General features: G+C 44.7%; 1 protein-coding gene across 1 annotated transcript in view; it reads left to right on the forward strand.

The window, feature by feature from the left end:
• The window catches only part of STK38 (serine/threonine kinase 38), a 365,648-nt gene that overhangs the window by 183,001 nt on the left and 161,549 nt on the right, over nucleotides 1–21,098 (forward strand). The window contains exon 9 of the mRNA XM_078644141.1: nucleotides 11,589–11,706. Coding sequence (XP_078500267.1) covers nucleotides 11,589–11,706 — 118 coding nt within the window. The remainder of the gene's footprint in view (nucleotides 1–11,588; nucleotides 11,707–21,098) is intronic.

Genomic DNA, 21,098 nt, shown 5'->3' on the forward strand with positions numbered 1-21,098 from the left:
ACATCTTCAACAAAGCAGACTCCGTCATAGCACCGCACCTCCGAGACGTCATCAACTGCTCCTTCAACTCCGCCACCTTCCCGGAAGACTGGAAACACGCTGAACTCACCGCCCTTCTGAAAAAACCCACAGCGGACCCCACCGAACTCAAAAATTACCGCCCCATCTCGCTTCTTCCATTCACGGCCAAAGTCATCGAGAAAGCTGTCAACAACCAGCTCGCCACCTTCCTCGAAGCCAACAAATCCCTCGACCCCTCACAATCTGGCTTCCGAGCAAAACACAGCACTGAGACCGCCCTCATCGCAGCAACAGACGACATTCGAACTCTACTAGACAACGGAGACACAGTCGCCCTCATCCTCCTCGACCTCTCTGCAGCATTCGACACAGTCTGCCACAGCACCCTTTTACAGCGCCTCAATAACATCGGAATCCAAGGAAAAGCACTTGAATGGATCACCTCGTTCCTCACCGGAAGAACCCAGAGAGTCCGCCTTCCACCATTCAAGTCCGAGGCCTCTGAAGTCATCTGCGGCGTACCACAAGGATCCTCACTCAGTCCCACCCTCTTCAACGTATACATGAGCCCCCTCGCGGCCATAGCACGCCAACACAACCTCAACATCATCTCGTACGCGGATGACACTCAACTGATCCTTTCCCTCACCAATGACCCCAGCACCGCCAAAACTAACCTACACGAAGGAATGAAAGAAGTTGCCGAATGGATGAAACAAAGCCGTCTGAAACTTAACTCAGACAAAACAGAAGTCCTCATCTTAGGTACATCCCCCTCTGCATGGGACGACTCCTGGTGGCCGGAAGCCCTCGGAAAAGCACCCATCCCGACAGACCACGCACGGAACCTAGGCGTCATCCTGGATTCTTCACTCTCAATGAACAGACAAGTCAGCGCCGTATCCTCCTCCTGCTTCAACATTCTTCGCATGCTCAGAAAAACATTTCGCTGGATCCCCACCGAAACTAGGAAAACAGTCACCCACGCTCTGGTCACGAGCCGACTCGACTACGGAAACACCCTCTACGCGGGTACTACCGCAAAACTCCAGAAGAAACTCCAACGAATCCAAAACGCCTCAGCAAGACTCATATTAGACATCCCACGCAACGAACACATCTCTGGTCACCTTAAAGACCTCCACTGGCTACCCGTCAATAAGAGGATCACTTTCCGACTGCTTACCCACGCACACAAATCACTCTACGACATCGGTCCAGAATGCCTCAACTCACGACTGTCCTTCTACACCCCCTCCCGCCAACTACGTTCTTCCAGCCAAGCCCTCGCCGCTGTACCTCGCATCAACAAGACCACCATGGGAGGCAGATCCTTTTCATACCTGGCTGCTAAAACATGGAACTCACTCCCCGCTAACCTTCGCCTTACCCAGAACCACCTAGCATTCAGAAAGCAACTCAAAACGTGGATATTTGACAAGTAATCCTCCTCCCCCTTCCTAAGCGCCTTGAAACCCTCCGGGTATGTAGTGCGCTATATAAATTCTTTGACTTGACTTGACTTGACAGGAACAGCGCAAGTTATTGTAATCACCGACCTTCTTTAAAGTACATTTAGACAAATTGATACGTGCAAATAATAATAAAAAATGTCTTTCCTTGAGTTCTGTGCAATATCTAGAAATATGTGACCCATTGATAACCCCAGCTGTACTTGATTTGAATACAAAAGCTAAAATGCGGTAGTCGATAAGCCTGAATTTAAATGGCCCTGGAGACCTCCTTATTAGCGTCTTGTGGGTGATGTCTAAATTAGATGGGAACAAAATAGAAAGAGTCCCAATCCACAAGAAAAAGCTCTTAAATCAAGCCCAGCAAAAAATGCATGAAGAGAATAGAATGAAAAGAGATGCTAGTACCACTTTGTTAAATACATCACTCTCTACAGAAACAATTTATAAAAATGTATAACAGTAACAACACGAATATTACTATTTTTTTTAATATATTTCATTCATTTTATTCAATACAGTTATACAAAGTTTTTTTTTAAAGTTATACATCCAAGTAATAAGACACAGTTCTCAAACTAAAGTTTTGAAAAAGATTCTTGGTCTCCTTTTCCGTTCTTTAGTACATCAGAGCCCAAGTGGGGATATGTGTGTATTGATCATCCCTAGTATATCGGCATCCCTCAAATTGTGACTAAGAAAGTTCATGGATGTCCAGTGGAGCCACCGGTTTTCTATTCAGATTTTCGAATTGACTCAAATTAAAAGCAGGTAAGAAAATATATATGGCCACAACCGCAATCCGGATTCTGCTTATTTCAACAGTTGAAATTGAGTCAATTTGGAAATCTGAATAGAATATCGGTAGCCTCACTGGACTGGGAGTGTTTGAAGCATAGTACGGCCTAGTTTTGATAATTTTGTCTGACTTCTGGGTTTTCAGAGTTCCCGGCTTCCTGATTTTGCCTGCATTGTCTGAAATTGAGAGGTTGTAGCAAGCTCAACTGTGCAAGGATACACACACCCTTGCAGTTTCAAATGATGCTCATGTCTCTGAATAAAAGGAGTACAGGAAGGCCCAAGCAGCAGTTTCAAATCATAGTTTCAGACATGCACAATCATCTGAGAATCACAAAAGCCCCCATGTGGTATTGTTGGCTTTGTGCAATGATCATGTGCTACCTTCAGAGGTGTTGAGAGATCACTTTGAACAGTTGGATCCTTCAGAATTCATTCTGGGTACTGCCTTCCATTTCTCACACTGCTGTCTCCTTCCACCGCACTCTCCAAGTCTTTAGTCCCCCATGTAGCTTCCATCATGAAAGACATACTGACTATTCTGAAAGATGCCTGTTGGACCGTTTGTGCTACAGAACAGTGAAACAGGTGCTATGCGGCATACTAGTACCCAAAAATAGGATCGTTCTGAGCTCATTTCTGGACTTGTTCTCTAACAAGTTCTGAGCAACAGATGTGCACAGTGGTCATGTCAGCACAGATACTGCAAGCAGGTAAAATACATGTACTGCTGGTGTCTGTAGACCTTCACAATGTTTATGTATATGCTCCCATTTAGCAATGATATATCAAATTTGGGATCTCAGTCAGAAGGTATCACTTTCAGTTTGTAGTTCTCAATTTAGCTGCACCTCCGCTCCAGTGTTCCACGAAGTTTTGGCCAACCTCGTAGCCCATCTGCACAGTGAGGCCATGCACGCCTTTCCATAGCTCAGTAATTGATCAAGCAAGTTTACCTCTGTCAAAGTGTTGGAAATCACGACCTGTTTCCCGGTGTCCCACATTTTGTGCCCCATTTGAGACATTTGGTTGCTGGTTTTCCTGCTCTGAGGGTACATTGTGTGTTGGGGTACACCTATAATTGACAATACCTACCCTATAAAATCCCTAGTAGATAATAGTGTAGGGGGATTAACACTACCTTTAAGACCCTAGTATATAATAGGGCTCGGCAGTTTAGAGGCCAGCAGCTTTTGTTACACTTGCATGTGTGCACTGTTGAGAGCCTGAGGTCATTTTAAAAGCTCGTGTTGTAGCACTGCTTTTAAGTGTAAACTATGCCAAACTGGTATTTGGTGGTAGAGGCAATTAAAAAGTGAAAATCTACATTATTTGTTACGTCTCGGGTACCCTCAGGGTCTCCCGTTGGTGTCTCAGGGGTGGTGTGTCATATAATTATAGGCAGGGTCCTTATAAAAGATGTTTTATATTGTATATGCCCTGGGGATAGAGAAATTGCACATTTCACTTCCCACACTGTAGCAAAGTCCCTTCCGAAATCTACTTTGGTGCTATGAGCCATGTGGAGTGAGGATCTACATTATTGTTGCATGTTCAAGACCCCCAACATCTCCCCTACCTGTCCCAGAGGTGTGTGTGTGTGGGGGGGGGGGGGGGGCGGGGGGGGGCATGTAACTTTATGCACGGCCTTTATAAAAAAAGATTGTATATACCCTGTTGATGGAGAAATCCCACAGTTCATTTTCTCCATGGTATATACCTAGCCCAATAGGATAACATTGCAGTTGTTTATGAATGCATAAATATTGCTAGGAGTTGAATAAGATAATATTCAAAGACTTTGGAGAATGGTCATGATAAATCCAACAATATGTCATTGCTGAAGTTATCCTAAATTATACAGAAAAGATGTTATAAGACTTTCTCGTCCGTAAGTCAAAATTCAGCCTTCCTGTGGTCTTTCCTTATTGGTCAGAGTTAACAGGATTGACCAGGCTGCTTTGATGAAGTGCTAAGTGGCTCACTGTTTGAGAGGCTATCTGCTGGAGAGGTCTCTGCCACACAGAAATGCCAGAGCAAGCGGTAGAGTTTGTAAAGCATAAGGCCTCAAAGGAGGTACAGGTCAAAGCAGGGAATGCCAGTTCTTCCTACCCCCAACCCCTCTGATCTAGCCAGGCTTAAGGAAGGAATCGGCAGATGTTAGGGCGAGGAGAGCTTATGAACAAGAGCCGCACTGGATGTTGGTTTAGCTAGTTCTTGCTCCTCTGCTGAGATTTTAGCCATCATGAATTTTGGAGGAATGGTGGTTTCTGGGACAACAATATGCCATACTTTAGGGAAAGTTGTTAGGCACGGCGGTATTCCCTTGCACATTATTGAATATGAGTGCTCTCCTGCTTGACCTAAGAAAAAACAGACTAAATATATGAGAGATGCAGAGCTTCTCAGATCTGCTGCTTGAAACCAAGAGAGAAGTATTGCCATGCTGGAACTTGAGTTGCACCACCAGGCCCTGCATTCAGACTGAGTGTGCCTGCTGCACTATCTGAAACTACAGCCCTGTAGATGTATCTTGCTTCATAAGGAGCAAAGAGTGGAATCCCAGGTTAACATAGCTCACCTGCATCATTTCCACCAAGAGTCCACTTGGAATCCATCTTGTCGACTTTTAATAATTTGGCCAGGGGCATTGTGGGAATTGTGGTTCTAACCTTCCAAGAACCATCGAGGAGATTCCAGACACTTGGATTTGTGTTTTGGACACTTTGAACCCACAGGAAGACCTTCATGAAACGCCTACTGAAGTTTGGAGAACTTTTGGAAAAAACACCGAAGGGCACCGACTCATCTGACATCCTTCGACCACTACCCAGCCTGGACTACTGGTTCCTCCTGCTGAAAAGCTCTAAAGCTCTGACTTCCAGTATTTGACCGAGGACTCGTGGAAACTCAATCCGGAAAACCCTCCCCAATCCAGCCTGGTGAGGACCAGCGAGAGGGGGGTCTGAAGAAAAAGCTCCAGAAAGGTTTCTAAGTGTGAAGATAACATTTTAACTGGGGCTTCCAGTTTAGTGTATTCCGCCAGGGCTCCATCATGGTCGGCCTGAAACTTTGACTTTGTCTCGGTCAGTCGCGTCCAGATGTCCCACATTGGCGCGATAGAGTCTTAAGCACTATAAAGAGGTAATTTAAAAAAAATTAATATCTGTTGTTTCCTGCATTGCATTTTTGTCGTTTTTGTGTCATTTTAAAGATAAAAATAATTTCAATTTATGTAAATTGGTATGGGATTCTTATTGTGGCTTAATTATTTACTGAATTGGTGTTTTTAAATGCCTTGCATACCTGTCTGCAAAGTTAAGCCTTCTTTCTCGCAGCCAACCTACCAAGGGTTGAGCATGGTAATTATTTGAGACCTATTCTGAACCCTAGACTGTGTTAGTGGCCTTATTGCCAGTGGTAGATGCATATTTAACACTGCTAGTAACACACAGTAAATCATCAGTCTACCTACTACCTCATTCAGAGCCTGAGTTTTTCTTCATATTTCTGGAGATTTTTTCAGATTCTCAGCTGGAGATGAGACTTAATTTGGAATGTTTGAAATTAACTGTAGAAATTTTGACTAGTTCTCTTCTCGACAGAAACTATGTTGAGGGCTCATATTTTTTATCCCGCTTGGAATTGATGGCTTGTGTCCTGTTCTGGGGAAAGCTCCCTTCACAGGACCCAGTGGGTCCTGTTCAGTGTATATTTATATGACTATTGTGGACCTTCCCTCAAAACCTCCTCAATTGGAAGCCATGCCAGCCAGGTTCACTTCAACTGATACTTAACACAGATATCTTACTCCTATGCTTGTTGTCCCCTGACTGTCATTTTATTTGTAGACTTTAGAAGGTTCTGTGGACTCTGCTTCACATTCAGGCCTTTCTGCTGGCACTGCTAGCATTGTACAGAACTACAATGCTCAAACAGTGACACACTATGCCAGCCATGCCTTGGGTCAGCAAGACAGAGTGTGGAATTTAGGATTCTTTGCAATGAGGCAACATAGATACATTTATTGGGTCTGGACTCATTTTTGGTCTTGGCTGTTCACAAAGCTCGAGTGGAGATTACAGAAGTGGATGGAGACTCGCTTAAGCAAACTCCAAGTTCGACAAACACAGGTGTTTTAAATGAGAAGCAAGAGTCACTGTCGGACTTACAATTTCATTAAAGATATGATGATTTTATTGAATTGTTTGGCATACATATAAGAAGAAGTATTGTGGTAAAACGAATAAGTATGTTTTTCATTTCTATGAGGGGTAGGAGGTGGAGTCACGAAAGGTGTGCACAGTATTTAAACCGCATATGTCTCTGGGTATGTTACGTGATCAAGTGCGGGTTCCCCGGACGAAACGCGTCATGCTGTTACCCATCTTGGAATAAAGCACTTCTTGCATCATCCATCGCTGTGGTCTGTACCTGTTTGTGCTGGTGTTCGGTTTGGATCCTTGTGCTGCAGGACTGTGGAGTTCGCTATATATATATATATATATATATATATATATATATATATATATATATATATATATATATATATATATTCACACACACGCACACACACCTATAAAAAACTGAAATCTGGGAAATATTGGAGGGTCAGGCTCTTTGCTGCTGTTAACTACAGAAATGGCCTGTGCATTAAATAGTAAACTTAATTTGGCTAGCTACACTGAAAGCTTTGAGACAGTGGTTTCCTTCTGGTTTAGGACCATTTCAGTAACAATCTGTAAATCACTGATCCTAAGAATAAGGTTCTGTAAAGAATGTGTCCGCTCAAAGTAAAATGCTTTAAAACATTTTTCTACCTTATTTACAGAATCTCTCTCCCAATCACCTCGAGAAAAATATAAGGTCCGTAGAAAGACTGCTGCACAGTAATAATCCAGCGGATCGCCAAAGTCTCTATAACTCGGCCCTATATGTCTATTTGTCCTTCAGACAAAAGAGTAACTACATCTACTAGTCCCCCAATATACCAACATGGCTCAGGCGTTGAGCGATAGGAATTCCCCATCCCGGAGTCCCTTATACTGAGTTAGTGTGCCATAGTTGGTTTCCATTATATTTAGTTAGCAGGTGATGTCCTCGCTATATTACATCAAGTACAGTGCCAGTTTCACCCATTACACCCATTTAACAACATCCTGACCAGTTGTCCTTTTGCCAGTTTAGCACATTAGAACAACCTTCCAGTATGCGTTTTAGCACATTGTTCAGTATCCATAATTTTTTTTTTTTTGAAAACCTTTATTGAGATAAAAACAGGAGATACATGCGCAAGCCCACAACCATCACGGCCGGCCGCAAAGAGAGGAAAGCAGGATAACAGTATAACCACATACAATCAGCATATAGCGAAGTCCGACAGAAGTGACTACGGGGCGCGCAAAACAAAAGAAGAGGTTTTCGTTTTAAAGTAGATGAAGCGAGGGGGCTGCAGCAGGACTAAATACACACCTTACTAAAAGGGGATACAAAAGAGACGCAACAAGAGGGGCTTACCCCATGTACAGTCGAAAGTAGGCCGTAAAGACAGCAAACATATGTACACAGCAACAGCAACAATAAAATCGGATATTAAGCAACGTTACGTACTAACAACAGTTCAACTAACATTCCCAGGAAGCCCACCCCCAAAAGCGAAAACTATGAGTCCTCGAAATACAGGAAAATAAAAAGGTACGAAACCCAGAAGCAGCCAACCCTACAAAGAGGAAAGAACCCTCCCAAAGACGGAAAAGAGCAATAGTGACCATATAACAAAACAAACTAAAAAAACAAACCCCCCCACACCCACCACCCAGCACTCCTGTAATGACTATGGCCAACCCACTAACAGCGTGCCTGTCGCCCCGGAACTGCCCCACAGAAGGGAATTCTAAAGATATAAAGAGAGGAGGAGGAGAGAGACAAACCCGCACCCAGCAGGTAATAGTCGGGCCACCCATCTCCAGACCCCGCCACCGACACAAAATAAACATAGATTATCCCCGGCTCACCACCCACCTCCCTGCGTAACAATCAACAGTAGATCTGACGGGAAAGGAGACATCCCCGACCCCCCCCCCGCCACCCGGTACAGCAACAAAGTCTGACTTCAAAGTCTCGTTCACCCCTAGCCACCCAAGGAGTATACGCTACCACAGTCATAGACAGGGGGAATCAGCCCTGTCCCCTGCGATCAGGAATAACGACGTAGTCCAGCAGAACAGTAGCCGTCCCGAACAAAACAAAGCAGCAATATGACCCCAGCATAGCACAGCGCCTTCCATCAAAGTCCGTCCAATCCAACGACCTGTGTGCGACAGCGACATAAGGGTGATCATCGCCCCGTAGCAGTCCACCCGGCCAGAGCAGGAGCAGCAGTTGCAAAACAACAATAATCCACAAAGGAGTATTCGAACATGGCGTCTGAGGGCGAGACTCCAAATCGTGAACCAACACGCATACATCAGACCTCTGCACCTTCGCCAGAAACAGCGTTGCGGGAACATCAGGAGCACAGACCTCCAGCACCCCCGGGCACTCCCGGGCGGGCCGTCCACAAAACGCGGACACAGGATATGGTTCATCGTTCCGCAGTCGTGTAGGTGCTCGGTCACATAAGGGCACAGCAGAGAGAACAGCATCCAGACGGAGCCCTAGGTCATAGGCGTCGCCACAGAGAGCAGAGTGAAGAAGACCCAGGGCTCCCAGAATATCTGCAATCCGCACCGGTGCCCTAGGCGGGGAGGATGTGGCAGATCCCTGCACATTTGGCCCAGAACGCCGTTGCAGCCCACAATACTGGTCCTCCACAGTACCGTCGGATAGCTGAGTACCATGCCGGTGAACGCAGGAGCACCCCCTGGCCGGGGGCACCAAGGGAGCGCAGACTCCGCTGCACAATGCCGGGGGAAACGTAACGAATGTCGCTGCCATGTTAATGGTTGTGACCAGGATCGTGAAAAGAAGGTCCAGTTGCTCGGACTTTAAGATGGCGCCCACCCCATCACGGAGCGAGCTAGGAAGAGAACAAAGGCACCGACAGGTCCGGGCGGGGAAACAATGATGCGCTCACAGCCAGTATGCCGGCTACTTAAAGATGCGGAGAGCGGGCAGAACGTAATCAACCAAGTCAGCCACTGCGAGCCGCCGGCCGGCCCGACCACGTCCACTGCGGCAGCTATGATCAGGGGTGAAGGCAGCCAGAGCCGGAGAACAAAGACCCCTCAGCGCCGGGCAGCGTCCGGGAGGAGGCGAGAGCGTCCCAGCTCTTCAACGGCAGGGAGCGCAGAACATGACACATCAACGGAGTCGGGGTGTCCTCCCGGACCCGAAAATCGAACTCGGGAGCAGGATGGATGCCAGGAGAGGTCCCGGGACGGGAGGAAAGCGGAAGGGTCGGCGGAGCCGAAGGATTAGGCGGCCATCATGTTCAGAAGCTAGGCTCCTCCTCCGTTCAGTATCCATTAATTGAAGTTAACATTATGTCTTGATAACACATCATAGTGAGTTTTCTTTATACACAGTTAACATTTCATTTTGGATATCTGGCATGTCATTGACAGTTTGAATGATGATACGTTTTCCATTATAATCCGTAATTCATGGCCATTTAATTTATGTCAGGTTAGCACCTCTTAGTTAATTTCCATTAAGTTCAGTTTATACATCATTGCCATAACCCATAAACCTACTTGAAACATCATGACTAGTTGACATTATAATCAGCTAGCGCTTCAACCGTTAGCATTGTCTCAAATGAAGACTAGGTGTCTACTCACTTGCAAAGTGGGGGTGAGGCAAGAAAGATGGCCAAAATTCAAAATTCCACCTAACAATGACATGGCACATTACATGCCCTCTTATTATCCTTTCCTATGCAGAAGCATACTTCAGCAACATGACAAACCAGGATTGGCAAAGCTAGTAGGTCTCATCTACACGGAGTTGTGGGTTTGTCACTGTATTTTTAGCAGTGTTGTACAGCAGAGCAGCTGCTGTGCAGCATGGCTCAAAGTTTTTAAAATAGTGCTGTGATGTGGCCATTGTTGGTTGCATCAAAGCACTTTTTTGATTGATAGTGGTGAGAGCAAATGCAGGAGGTAACACGAAAGGCAGAGGGTGAGGGGGAAAAAGCACTATGACATGTCCAGCAGTGTACTTATTATTGTGTATATTATGGTGGGTGGGGTGGCCAACCTAAACAGAGCAGGAGGGAGGTTAACACACACAACTGAAGGAAGGAGGGAGGGTGAGTGGTGGTGGGCAAGCAAATACAGACAGTGGAAGGAGGGAGAGTGAGTGGGGGTGGAGCAAGCTATCAGTGACATGGGAAGAAGGGTGGATGAGTGGAGGCGGGGCAAGCCAACTCAAACACAGAAGGAGAGAGGAAGTGGGGCAAGCCAACCCAGAGAATAAACAGGGGGAGTGAGAATGTTTCTCTGAGGGAGAGAGGAAGGGTGTCGGCATGACAACATAGACTACAAAAGGAGGGAGGGTGAGGGCAAGCTAACATGGACAACACATGGAAGAAGGGGGGGGGCAAGCCAACCCAGAGAATGAATGGGGGAGGGAGAATGTGTGGTGGTGGGAAGCCAACATGGACAACAAATGGCAGGAGGGTGTAGGGGCCATAAGACAATGAACCGATGGTGGGGAGGAGGGCGGTGGGAGCGAACAACCAGGGAGGAGTACGGGGGACAGGGGGGGGGAGAAAAACACAAGGGAGCCAGCCCAAAAAAGTAGCACCTGAAAAATTAGCAGGACACAAGTAATGCATCTGTACTCCAGATGAGGGACAAACACACGATGAGGAAGGAAGCCTATGGCAGCTGACCAATAAGAAGCAAGCAAATGGCAGTGGCAGTGAAGCCAAGCAATGATCAGCAATGGTTGGTCTGTAAGCACACTGATAGAAAGTAAAAGGTGTCAAAGAGGCAGCTCATGCAGTCTAGACAAGCTGCAAACTTGTAATTATGCCTCACTAGCATGGAACATTAAAATACTTCCTATCCACCTAAAAAAAAAACCATGTAAAATTGTATACAAAAATAGAGCTTGCCGCTAACCTGCTATGCTATCCAAAACTCTTCAGCTCTACAATACAGTATGCAACATTTGACACTAACAATTGAGAATTTCTTTGCCGCTTAGGTCTACATAATGTTTGCTGAGGTGGCTCACTTGGGTTTTCACTGACTCTTCCTCAGCATGAAGTGACAAGCTACACTTTTTGTGCCTAAAGGCACCTGAGATATCCACATTTCGTATGCTTCATCTGTATTTCTTCATTTGTAGGCATTTTCTACAGTGGGAACTCCAGATTATATTGCACCAGAAGTATTCATGCAAACTGGCTATAACAAGTTATGTGACTGGTGGTCGCTTGGAGTGATCATGTATGAGATGTTAATTGGTAAGTCAACAATGCTAAAGTGAGGCATGTGATACTTTTCAGAAAGCATATTTAATGTTTAACTTGTGCATACATGAATTTACGCCGGAATGTTATTTCTACCTGTGAAGCATAAATTCGAAATTAACTTGAGTTCATGCATGCAATGAATAGTAAAATATACTTATTTTATTAGAGCTGCTTGGGTAAAATGGCTGGAAGTTTGGTTATACTGTTTTGTTACAATGCCTTGGTTTAGCCATGAATACTAGCTTCTTGGCAACAAGGCATATGGTTAAACAGAGAACCCTGAAATAGCCGAATATTTCTTCACTTTCCTACGGATGTCCAACAAGAACGCGAGCTCTTCACAATACTGTACTAGCTGATCTATTGCTACTATCTTTCGATTGTAACTCTATATTCTAAAGTAAGGAGTAAAGTAGAAGCCATTAAAATAAATACTTTCTTGATACTCTAATGCAATCAGCGTATGCAGTAGCATCATAAGTGTAGAAACAACCATCTAAGAATCCTACAGATCTCGCCAGAAATTGCTCTTTAAATGAGGGATGTAGCTTTACCTATTAAAGCTCATCCTCTTCAGTTGGTAGCGTAATCTGGGTCATCTGGGATAGTTGCCAGCTCTGACCAGAAGGAACTTTCATTTTTCCAGTAGGGTACAGAGACTAACATCATGCACAAAAAGACAGTGAGCCACTCCTTTATGGGATATCAAGAATTTCTTTTAAACTTATGTCCTGGCTGGAAGTAGGTGTCGAACTTGGGGTAGGTGGCGGGGGGTATTGTGGCCAACCTCGAATAACCTTAAAAATATCTCCCCTCATTTCTGTTAAAGATCACACTGTTCATAATTTTACAGTTTTACGGAGTCCAGGCTGCCACTAGTATGATGCACGAGTAACAATTGATGGACAGAATGCAGAACAATGTCATGCATTCACCCCAGTACAGAGATCTGGGCCTAAATTAATTATTTTTTGCTCACCATGCCATTCGAGTTTGGACCCAGCCATATGCAAATCAGTCTTGACCCTGCGCCCAACGGGAACAGTCCTTCCCGAAATGCCAGGCCAGGTCCTCCCTGGACTGGAAACAAGCATCCTAGGACTGGTTTGGGGCTTTGAGCCCTCATCAGCCAGGATAGCTTGACTCCAGTGGCATGGAGAGCACGGGACCCACGTCTGGGCATACCCCTTCCACTCGGGGTGACAAATGCAAAAAGAACAAATGATGGCCAGAATGCAGAACAACGTCATACATTCACCCCAGTACAGAGATTTGGGCCTAAATCCATTGTTTTTTTGCTCACCATGCCATTCCAGGTTGGACCCAGCCATATGCAAATCAGTCTTGACCCTGCGCCCAATGGGAACAGTTCTGCCTGAACTGCCAGGCCAGGTCCTCCCTGGACTGGAAACAAGCATCCTAGGACCGGTTTTGGGCTTTCAGCCCTCATCAGCCAGGATAGCTTGACTCCAGTGGCATGGAGAGCGCAGGACCCACGTCTGGGCGTACCCGTCCCACTCGCGGTACATGGCAGTCATGTGTAGGATTGTGTTTTTTAAGGGATAACTCAATATGACATGGGGCCCTACTGATTTTTTTATTATTATTTTTATACAAGTTATTAAAAAGTTTGAAGACTATGTGCTCAGAGGTTAGCGTGCATTCCAGGTTGGTAGAGATCCAATATTTTGGGTGTAGTGTCTATGCTATAATATGCAATATGATTAATCTGGATGAAGAGAATCTAGGTTGTAATGGCGCAGGCATATTGGTTACATTGTTGTAGGTGTCACGTGTCTTAAGGACCATGTGTGAGAAGCTGGAGTGGTAATTGTTCATAAGGTGAATCAAATTAGGTTGTGAGGTGCATTTACCAGTAAATGTTCCTTAGGAAGTAATAATAGGCATATAATTTGGTTTACCACTTTGCTTGTTGAGCATTTTATGAATTAATCTGAATATGTTAGAATGGCGGTGCAAGGCTACCAGCAATTATTTACAAAGTTTAATGAATCAGTTTTGTTTCTGCATGTTGCACGTTTTATATAGTAAGCGTATATCAACAGGATTATGTAAGCACACAACTAGTGTGTTTATGAGAAGTCCTACTACCCCATCCAATTATAGATGTAGTTATTAAGTCGTTGCCATGGAAAAGGAAATTCATTTGTTTACATGGACATATCCCAAGTGTTCCCGATAACGATTCACTGATGTGCTAAACCTGTATGATGGTTTGGTACTAGAGTCTTTGTCAAGGCAGTCTTTCAGGTCTAACGTGCTGTTTTTTAGATGCAATTATTTATGTATGTCAGCAAAATGTTCATGAGGCCCAGTACTAATGGTTATTAGTGTCTTGTAAGTAGTGCAATTTAAATGCAGAAGTTTGTCTTAAAACATTCTGTGATTTGGTCATCTATGTAGCTTGGTAAGTTTCCTTAACATTGGAAATTATAAAAGCTGGAGGTTATGAAGTGTGGTAGTTCTTATATTGATGTACTTAAAGTATGGGACTTGTATGGCGTAGTACCTGCTTTGGGGTATGCAGACTCTGTACAATTGTCCTTCCTGACCTTAAATCCAAATAACACCCAGCTTGCTAATACGTTTTTTTCACCCTTATCTGGAATGTATTCGAGTTGCAGTGCTTCTACAAGAGCGGTGGGGTCATGTTGCCTCACCCACCAGTAGCTGCTGGCCTGACTCTACTTTGAATGGCCATCTGGGAGCATCTTTTGGGATTCAATAAGTACTATGTTTTCAAGTTTCGCTATGTGTTGCTTGTGTGTCAGTGCATATTCTGTTCTGGTGACATCGAGAATGGAATAGGTATTCTTGTTATACAGATATTAAGACATGTAACTTAAACTTTTCTTTTAGTGAAACCCTAGGATTAGAACCTCTCTAGCAGATGTTTGTAGATTGTTCACCATTTCAAATCAACCCTTTTTTAGTCTACCAAGAACCACCAACTCCTGGATTGTTGTCCCTTTCAGGGTCCATCTCTTACGATGGCCATAAGAATCAGCTGCTTGTAACCATCTCTGACATAACTGTTTGCTCAGGGCATTAGCATCCCACAGCTGTAATCTCCTTCTTATTAACTGTCAACATCTCCCTTGTTACAGTCCACATTCAGGGGAACCTACTCCTGCATTCTCCATCGGAATGGGAATTTTGTTGTTTGATATTCCAATCGATAATCCAATATCAGCTTTTTGGTCAGTAGTGATCTGGTTGATCATCCAAAAGGCCTATCTGATTATTATACTATAACCCAAATACAAAATAGTGCAAGGCTTGGTATGCCGGTCTGGGCAAACCAGATAAACACGCAAGAAGAGCTGAGGAGCAGTGACGTCACGCATAATTTTAATATCAAAACAAAGAGGCTAAAGTTCTTCATGGCTTGTGTTGAAGAAAACAATAAGAGGAAACACTGCCTGAATTGCTGAACCATTGCGGTTCTGTTAAAAGGTTGTGATTCACGAATCTTTAAATTCACTATTGAGCTGCTACCTTTTTGAAGCAGTCGTATTTATTTCAATATGGTAGCCTACGTTTCAAGTTTGCACCCTTCGTTCGAATTTTTTTTTACATTCCATGGTCAACTGGCATAAGGCTGGTCCAAGGAAAATGCCCATAAGATATGCCCAAAGGCCACTCCTCAAACCTAGTTGTGCAGCCCTGCTCAGCAGGTGGAGCTCTACCGGCATGAGATTGGAGAGAGGCAATAGATTTTGGCTACTCGGTGCACCCAATGACTGACCAACAAATTAGGACAAAATACTGTAAAAATGAAAAAAGTTCAAATTTCAGTTGCCTCAACAGAGAGGAGATCCCAGATGGTGGGCTATATCCTACTAGGCACAGGGAACTCCAATCTGATTAAGTATATGAGGAATTCACAACCACTGGCATGTAAATTACTAATCAAGAATAAATATGTAAATAGAAAGGCATAGTTAAACCATGAAAAAGAAACCAGGGCCAAATATTTACAATATGGCAAGAACCCTGAAACACCTCTGCATTCTAAATGGAACCCGAAAATGGGAATAGTGGATCGAGGAAAAAAAAAAAACCGAACTGCAGACTGAAAGGATTTCTCATGTACAAGAAAAAAACGCGCGGGCACACGATCAAGGACTTACCTGGAGTATTGGCATCACGTCCGCTTGATAACGCGACTATTAAATAATGATGTTTGACTGCCTTTTTAAGTACTAGCTGACCGGACCCTAGAAAATCATGTGTTATAGTAGTCGAAACCACGTACGGGAATAAACAAAAAAGATGAACTAACGGAAAAAATACGTCCGGCATGTTGAAACCGTGTTGATGTATTAGAGCCGACAAAGTAATATAAATCAAAAAAACTAATCTGAAAAGAAATGGCCACAGAAGAGAAACTAAAAAGTAGATACATGTCTACGAAGATCGGTAGAATTTTACATGTCATAACGATATGGCACTATTGCTAGGGACAGTTAAGTAAATGGTTTAGAGCATGATATTGATACCCTAAAAGTAATGTCCTGGCGAGAATTTGGATATAATTAGTCAAAGATGTTAATACTTGTTACGTTCCGACACTTTATATAAAGTACAAGTGGTATAGTTCCTGATTCTGTGTTGGTGGCTCCTAATAAATATCAAGAGGGATATCATTGCACCAAATGTACATTGGGAACAAAGGGAAGAGAAGTGCAGATTGTTACTGGGAAATATTAGTTGTTGTGAATAGTAATGGTTGGCGCGGGTAGTTGGAGTAAAGGTAGGGAAGAAAGAAGAAATTCTTAGCAATCCAGCACAAGACATTAATTTCTTTTTGTCACATCCCAATACAATCATAAATCAGCAAACAATAATAGACCGTACAAGATTGACATGCGAAAAGCATATTGAAGTGCAATTGGTAACATACACTGAGTTATAGCGATTACGTGAGTATGTTGTAGCAGAATTGGAACAATATTTTGTTACACGTGATCAGTGATAATCAAGTATGTTAGGTGTGTTTATATTCAGGGCGAGAGATACAGTTTCTGGAATGTATATACATCTCACACATATAATCCATAAAAATATATTATACAGAAAAAGGCCAACAGTTCATAAGGAGAAATTATCCAACCAGCAGGAATAACAACGATCATTTCATAATTTTCACATATGCGTATCATCATGAATGTACATAGAATCATCACCATCAGATGTTACGGAAACATGGTGTATGTAGTATCAGATGCCGATTAGAATATAAGTGAGAGCAGTACCAAATATAATGCACTTCACAGTTTACTGGCGTAGAAAAACATGCATTTCTCTATCTGTGTTCAATCCTTGATCGACTGACCTCAATTTGACTAACCACAGAGCTTCAAGTTTTCTTAACGCTAGTGTTTTGTCATCACCACGGGGGTCATCTCTTAAGAGTGCAATGCCGTGAAACTTGATATTCAATACCTCAGACAATTTATGTTCGGCATTGTAGTGTACCGCTAGTGGATAATTGGGGTTGTTATTACGTATAGCTCTCACATGTTCTTGAATACGCTCTTTGAGCGGTCTGATTGTGCTACCTATGTAGATACTATTGCACTGACACACTATACAATAAACTGCAGATTTGATGTTGCAGTTTATAAATTCCTGAATATGATGTACCCGTTTAGTGTTGTAGCTGAAGTTGGTCGTTCTATTAAGGGCACTTTGGCAAACATTGCACATAGTGCATTTGAAAAATCCCTTAGGTTTGGGAGGTAGCCAGGTCTGGATTGAATCCCTGGCTGGGATCTTAGGTTTGGAGCTCAATAAATTCCTTAATGTATGGCCCCTCCTATATGTAAGTTGTGACTTGTTTTGAATATAGGGATCCAAATCCTGATCAAGTTTGAGAAGGTGCCAGTGTTTGTGTAAAGTACGATATAGTTCATTACTGTGCGAGTGATATTGTGTAATTAGAGCTACACGTTTGTTGGTAAATTCCTTCTTTTTTCTCCTGTTGATCTATAAAAGATCATTCCGCTTAGATCTCGTGATTCTTGTTGCAGCTTTAGATAATATTTCAGCTTTATAACCCCTTTTTTAAATCGATTGGTGAGATTGGTCAGCTCGTTAGAAAAATCTAGTTCCATGCTACAATTTCTTCTAATCCGGGTCATTTTCCCATAGGGAATGGCCCGGATTTGTGTCTCAGGATAAGCACTGGTAGCGTGTAGAACTGAATTGCAAACCGTGGTTTTGCTGAATAGTTTGGTTTCATGTACCCCATTCTGAACAAATAGTGTAACATCCAAGAAGTCGATGTTGTGTTTGTCAGAGTTATGGGTAAACGTTAAATCGTAATCATTGTGGTTTAGATGGAAGACAAAATCAATTAGTGATGTGTTGTCACCATTCCAAATAAGGAGCACATCATCTATGAAGCGTCCCATATGGATGATGTTATTGATCAGGTGGGGGGGGGGAGTAATGTCTCCAAATATGATGTTGTTCGTAATAACCCATGTACAAGTTTGCATAGGATGGCGAAAATTCCGCCCCCATTGCAACTACTGAGTGTTGTTTGTACCAGGTTTGTAAGCGTTGGAAATAGTTGTTCTCAAGTGTGAGCCTGGTAAGTTCAAGCAACATCCTCGTGTGGTCATAGAGTGAGGCATCACGTTTGGACAAGAAAAAAGTGAGAGCCTCGAAGCCTCCTTTAGGTGGAATACTTGTATACAATGCATTGACATAGAGTGCCACGAAAGTGTAATCATCAGACCAAGGGAATTGTTCAAGTTTGTTTAGATCTTTTGTGTCTTCTATAAAGGCTAGTAATTGTCTAACGATAGGTTTGAGAAAAATGTCTATATATTCAGATATACGCTCCGTTGGCCCACCCGAGATGATAGGTCTTCCTGGGGGCCTGGAAATGTTTTTATGGATCTTTGGGAGTATATGTATATATATGCTGCCCTAGGAGTTGCCTTAAACAAATATTTAAATTCCAAATCAGATAGGAGTCCTGCACTTAACCTGAATCTAAGAGTTTTCTCCATTAGATTGACTGTCGCCGGTGTTGGATTCTGAGATGTTATGGCATATGATTTCACATCAGATAGTTGTCTTATTATCTCTCCCAGATAAAATTAATTGTCCATAAGGACAATATTTCCTCCCTTATCTGCCTCTTTGATTGTTAGGTGGGAGTATTTGGTGAGTTGAGTAAGGGCAGTTCTTTCCTCTAGAGAGAGGTTGTCTTTGAGTCTGTGTGGTTTATTTAATAATTTGTCTTCCAATTTGTATAGGTCGGAAATGACCGCTTTATAAAAACAGTCTATCGTATTTCCAGGGAGAGGGTGGGAATGAAAAGGGATTTGTTTTTTAACCCGCTATCAGTTTCTAAGTTGCAGGGTATATCAGGATCCTGTAGGAGTTCTTCCATATTAGGTACTCTCTCTACACTATCATCAAGTGACAACAACATTCTTACATTTTCAATATCCTCTACAGTCGGTCCACTTTTGGCCGCATTATAGATAGATACAGGGCACAATCTTTGTTGATTTGCAAAATCTTTTAAGGGCTCGCCTGCTGATGCGCATGCGCATAGCTGTCGAACTATATTGTAGCTTAAACCGAGTTTATCCATCTCGGCGATTTGTTGCAGTGCCCGAGGAAAAAAAGCTCAATGCGCAAGCGCATTGGCAAAAAGCGCGTGCACAATAAAGCCACCAGGCATCTCAAGCTTCCCCCAGCCGGCATTTCTCCTCCCCTAATTATTCACTGCACGGCCGGCCAGCACATCAAAGGCTGTTGCCGTGACTCGCATTTCTCCTCCCTCCTCCCCTTTCACTGCCCAGGCACGGCTACATTTGTTTGTTTCTACGACACTTGTTTACCTTTCCACTTAACTCTCCTTGCCCCGCTGGGAAGCACGTTTAGCCTAACATTACTTAATTTTGACTGAAGTCTATCAATCTGATGTCAAACAATCATGACAAAGTAAAGAGCAGCAACTGAATAAACGAGCTTTACACGGTTGTACAAATACAAACAAAAACATATTTAGTTACTCCCAATTTTGGTAACTAATGGCGTGTGGTACTAAGAGTTAAAGTTAGTTGCTCACTAGGGTATGCACCCACCACACAGCTCCACCGATGCAGCCACCACACAGCTCCACCAATGCACCCACCACACAGCTCCACCGATGCACCCACCACGCAGCTCCACCGAGGCACCCACCATTCAGCTCCACTGATGCACCCACCACACAGCTCCACTGATGCACCCACCACACAGCTCCACCGATGCACCCACCACACAGCTCCACCGATGCACCCACCACACAGCTCCACCGATGCACCCACCACACAGCTCCACCGATGCACCCACCACACAGCTCCACCGATGCACCCACCACACAGCTCCACCGATGCACCCACCACACAGCTCCACCGAGTCACCCACCACACAGCTCCACCGACACAGCTCGACCGATGCACCCACCACACAGCTCCACCGATGCACCCACCACACAGCTCCACCGATGCACCCACCACACAGCTCCACCGAGGCACCCACCACACAGCTCCACCGAGGCACCCACCACACAGCTCCACCGAGGCACCCACCACACAGATCCACCGAGGCACCCACCACACAGCTCCACCGAGGCACCCATCACACAGCTCCACCGAGGCACCCACCACACAGCTCCACCGAGGCACCCACCACACAGCTCCACCGAGGCACCCACCACACAGCTCCACCGAGGCACCCACCACACAGCTCCACCGAGGCACCCACCACACAGCTCCACCGAGGCACCCACCACACAGCTCCACCGAGGCACCCACCACACAGCTCCACCGAGGCACCCACCACACAGCTCCACCGAGGCACCCACCACACAGCTCCACCGAGGCACCCACCACACAGCTCCACAGATGCACCCACCACACAGCTCCACCGATGCACCCACCACACAGCTCCACCGATGCACCCACCACACAGCTCCACCGATGCACCCACCACACAGCTCCACCGATGCACCCACCACACAGCTCCACCGATGCACCCACCACACAGCTCCACCGAGGCACCTACCACACAGCTCCACCGATGCACCCACCACACAGCTCCACCTACACAGCTCCACCGGTGCACCCACCACACAGCTCCACCGGTGCACCCACCACACAGCTCCACCGGTGCACCCACCACACAGCTCCACCGATGCACCCACCACACAGCTCCACCGATGCACGCACCACACAGCTCCACCGATGCACCCACCACACAGCTCCTCCGATGCACCCACCACACAGCTCCTCCGATGCACCCACCACACAGCTTCACCGATGCAGCCACCACACAGCTCCACCGACACA

Source organism: Lissotriton helveticus, chromosome 5_1, assembly GCF_964261635.1.
Source record: "Lissotriton helveticus chromosome 5_1, aLisHel1.1, whole genome shotgun sequence".
In the NCBI taxonomy this organism is placed as follows: Eukaryota; Metazoa; Chordata; class Amphibia; order Caudata; family Salamandridae; genus Lissotriton; species Lissotriton helveticus.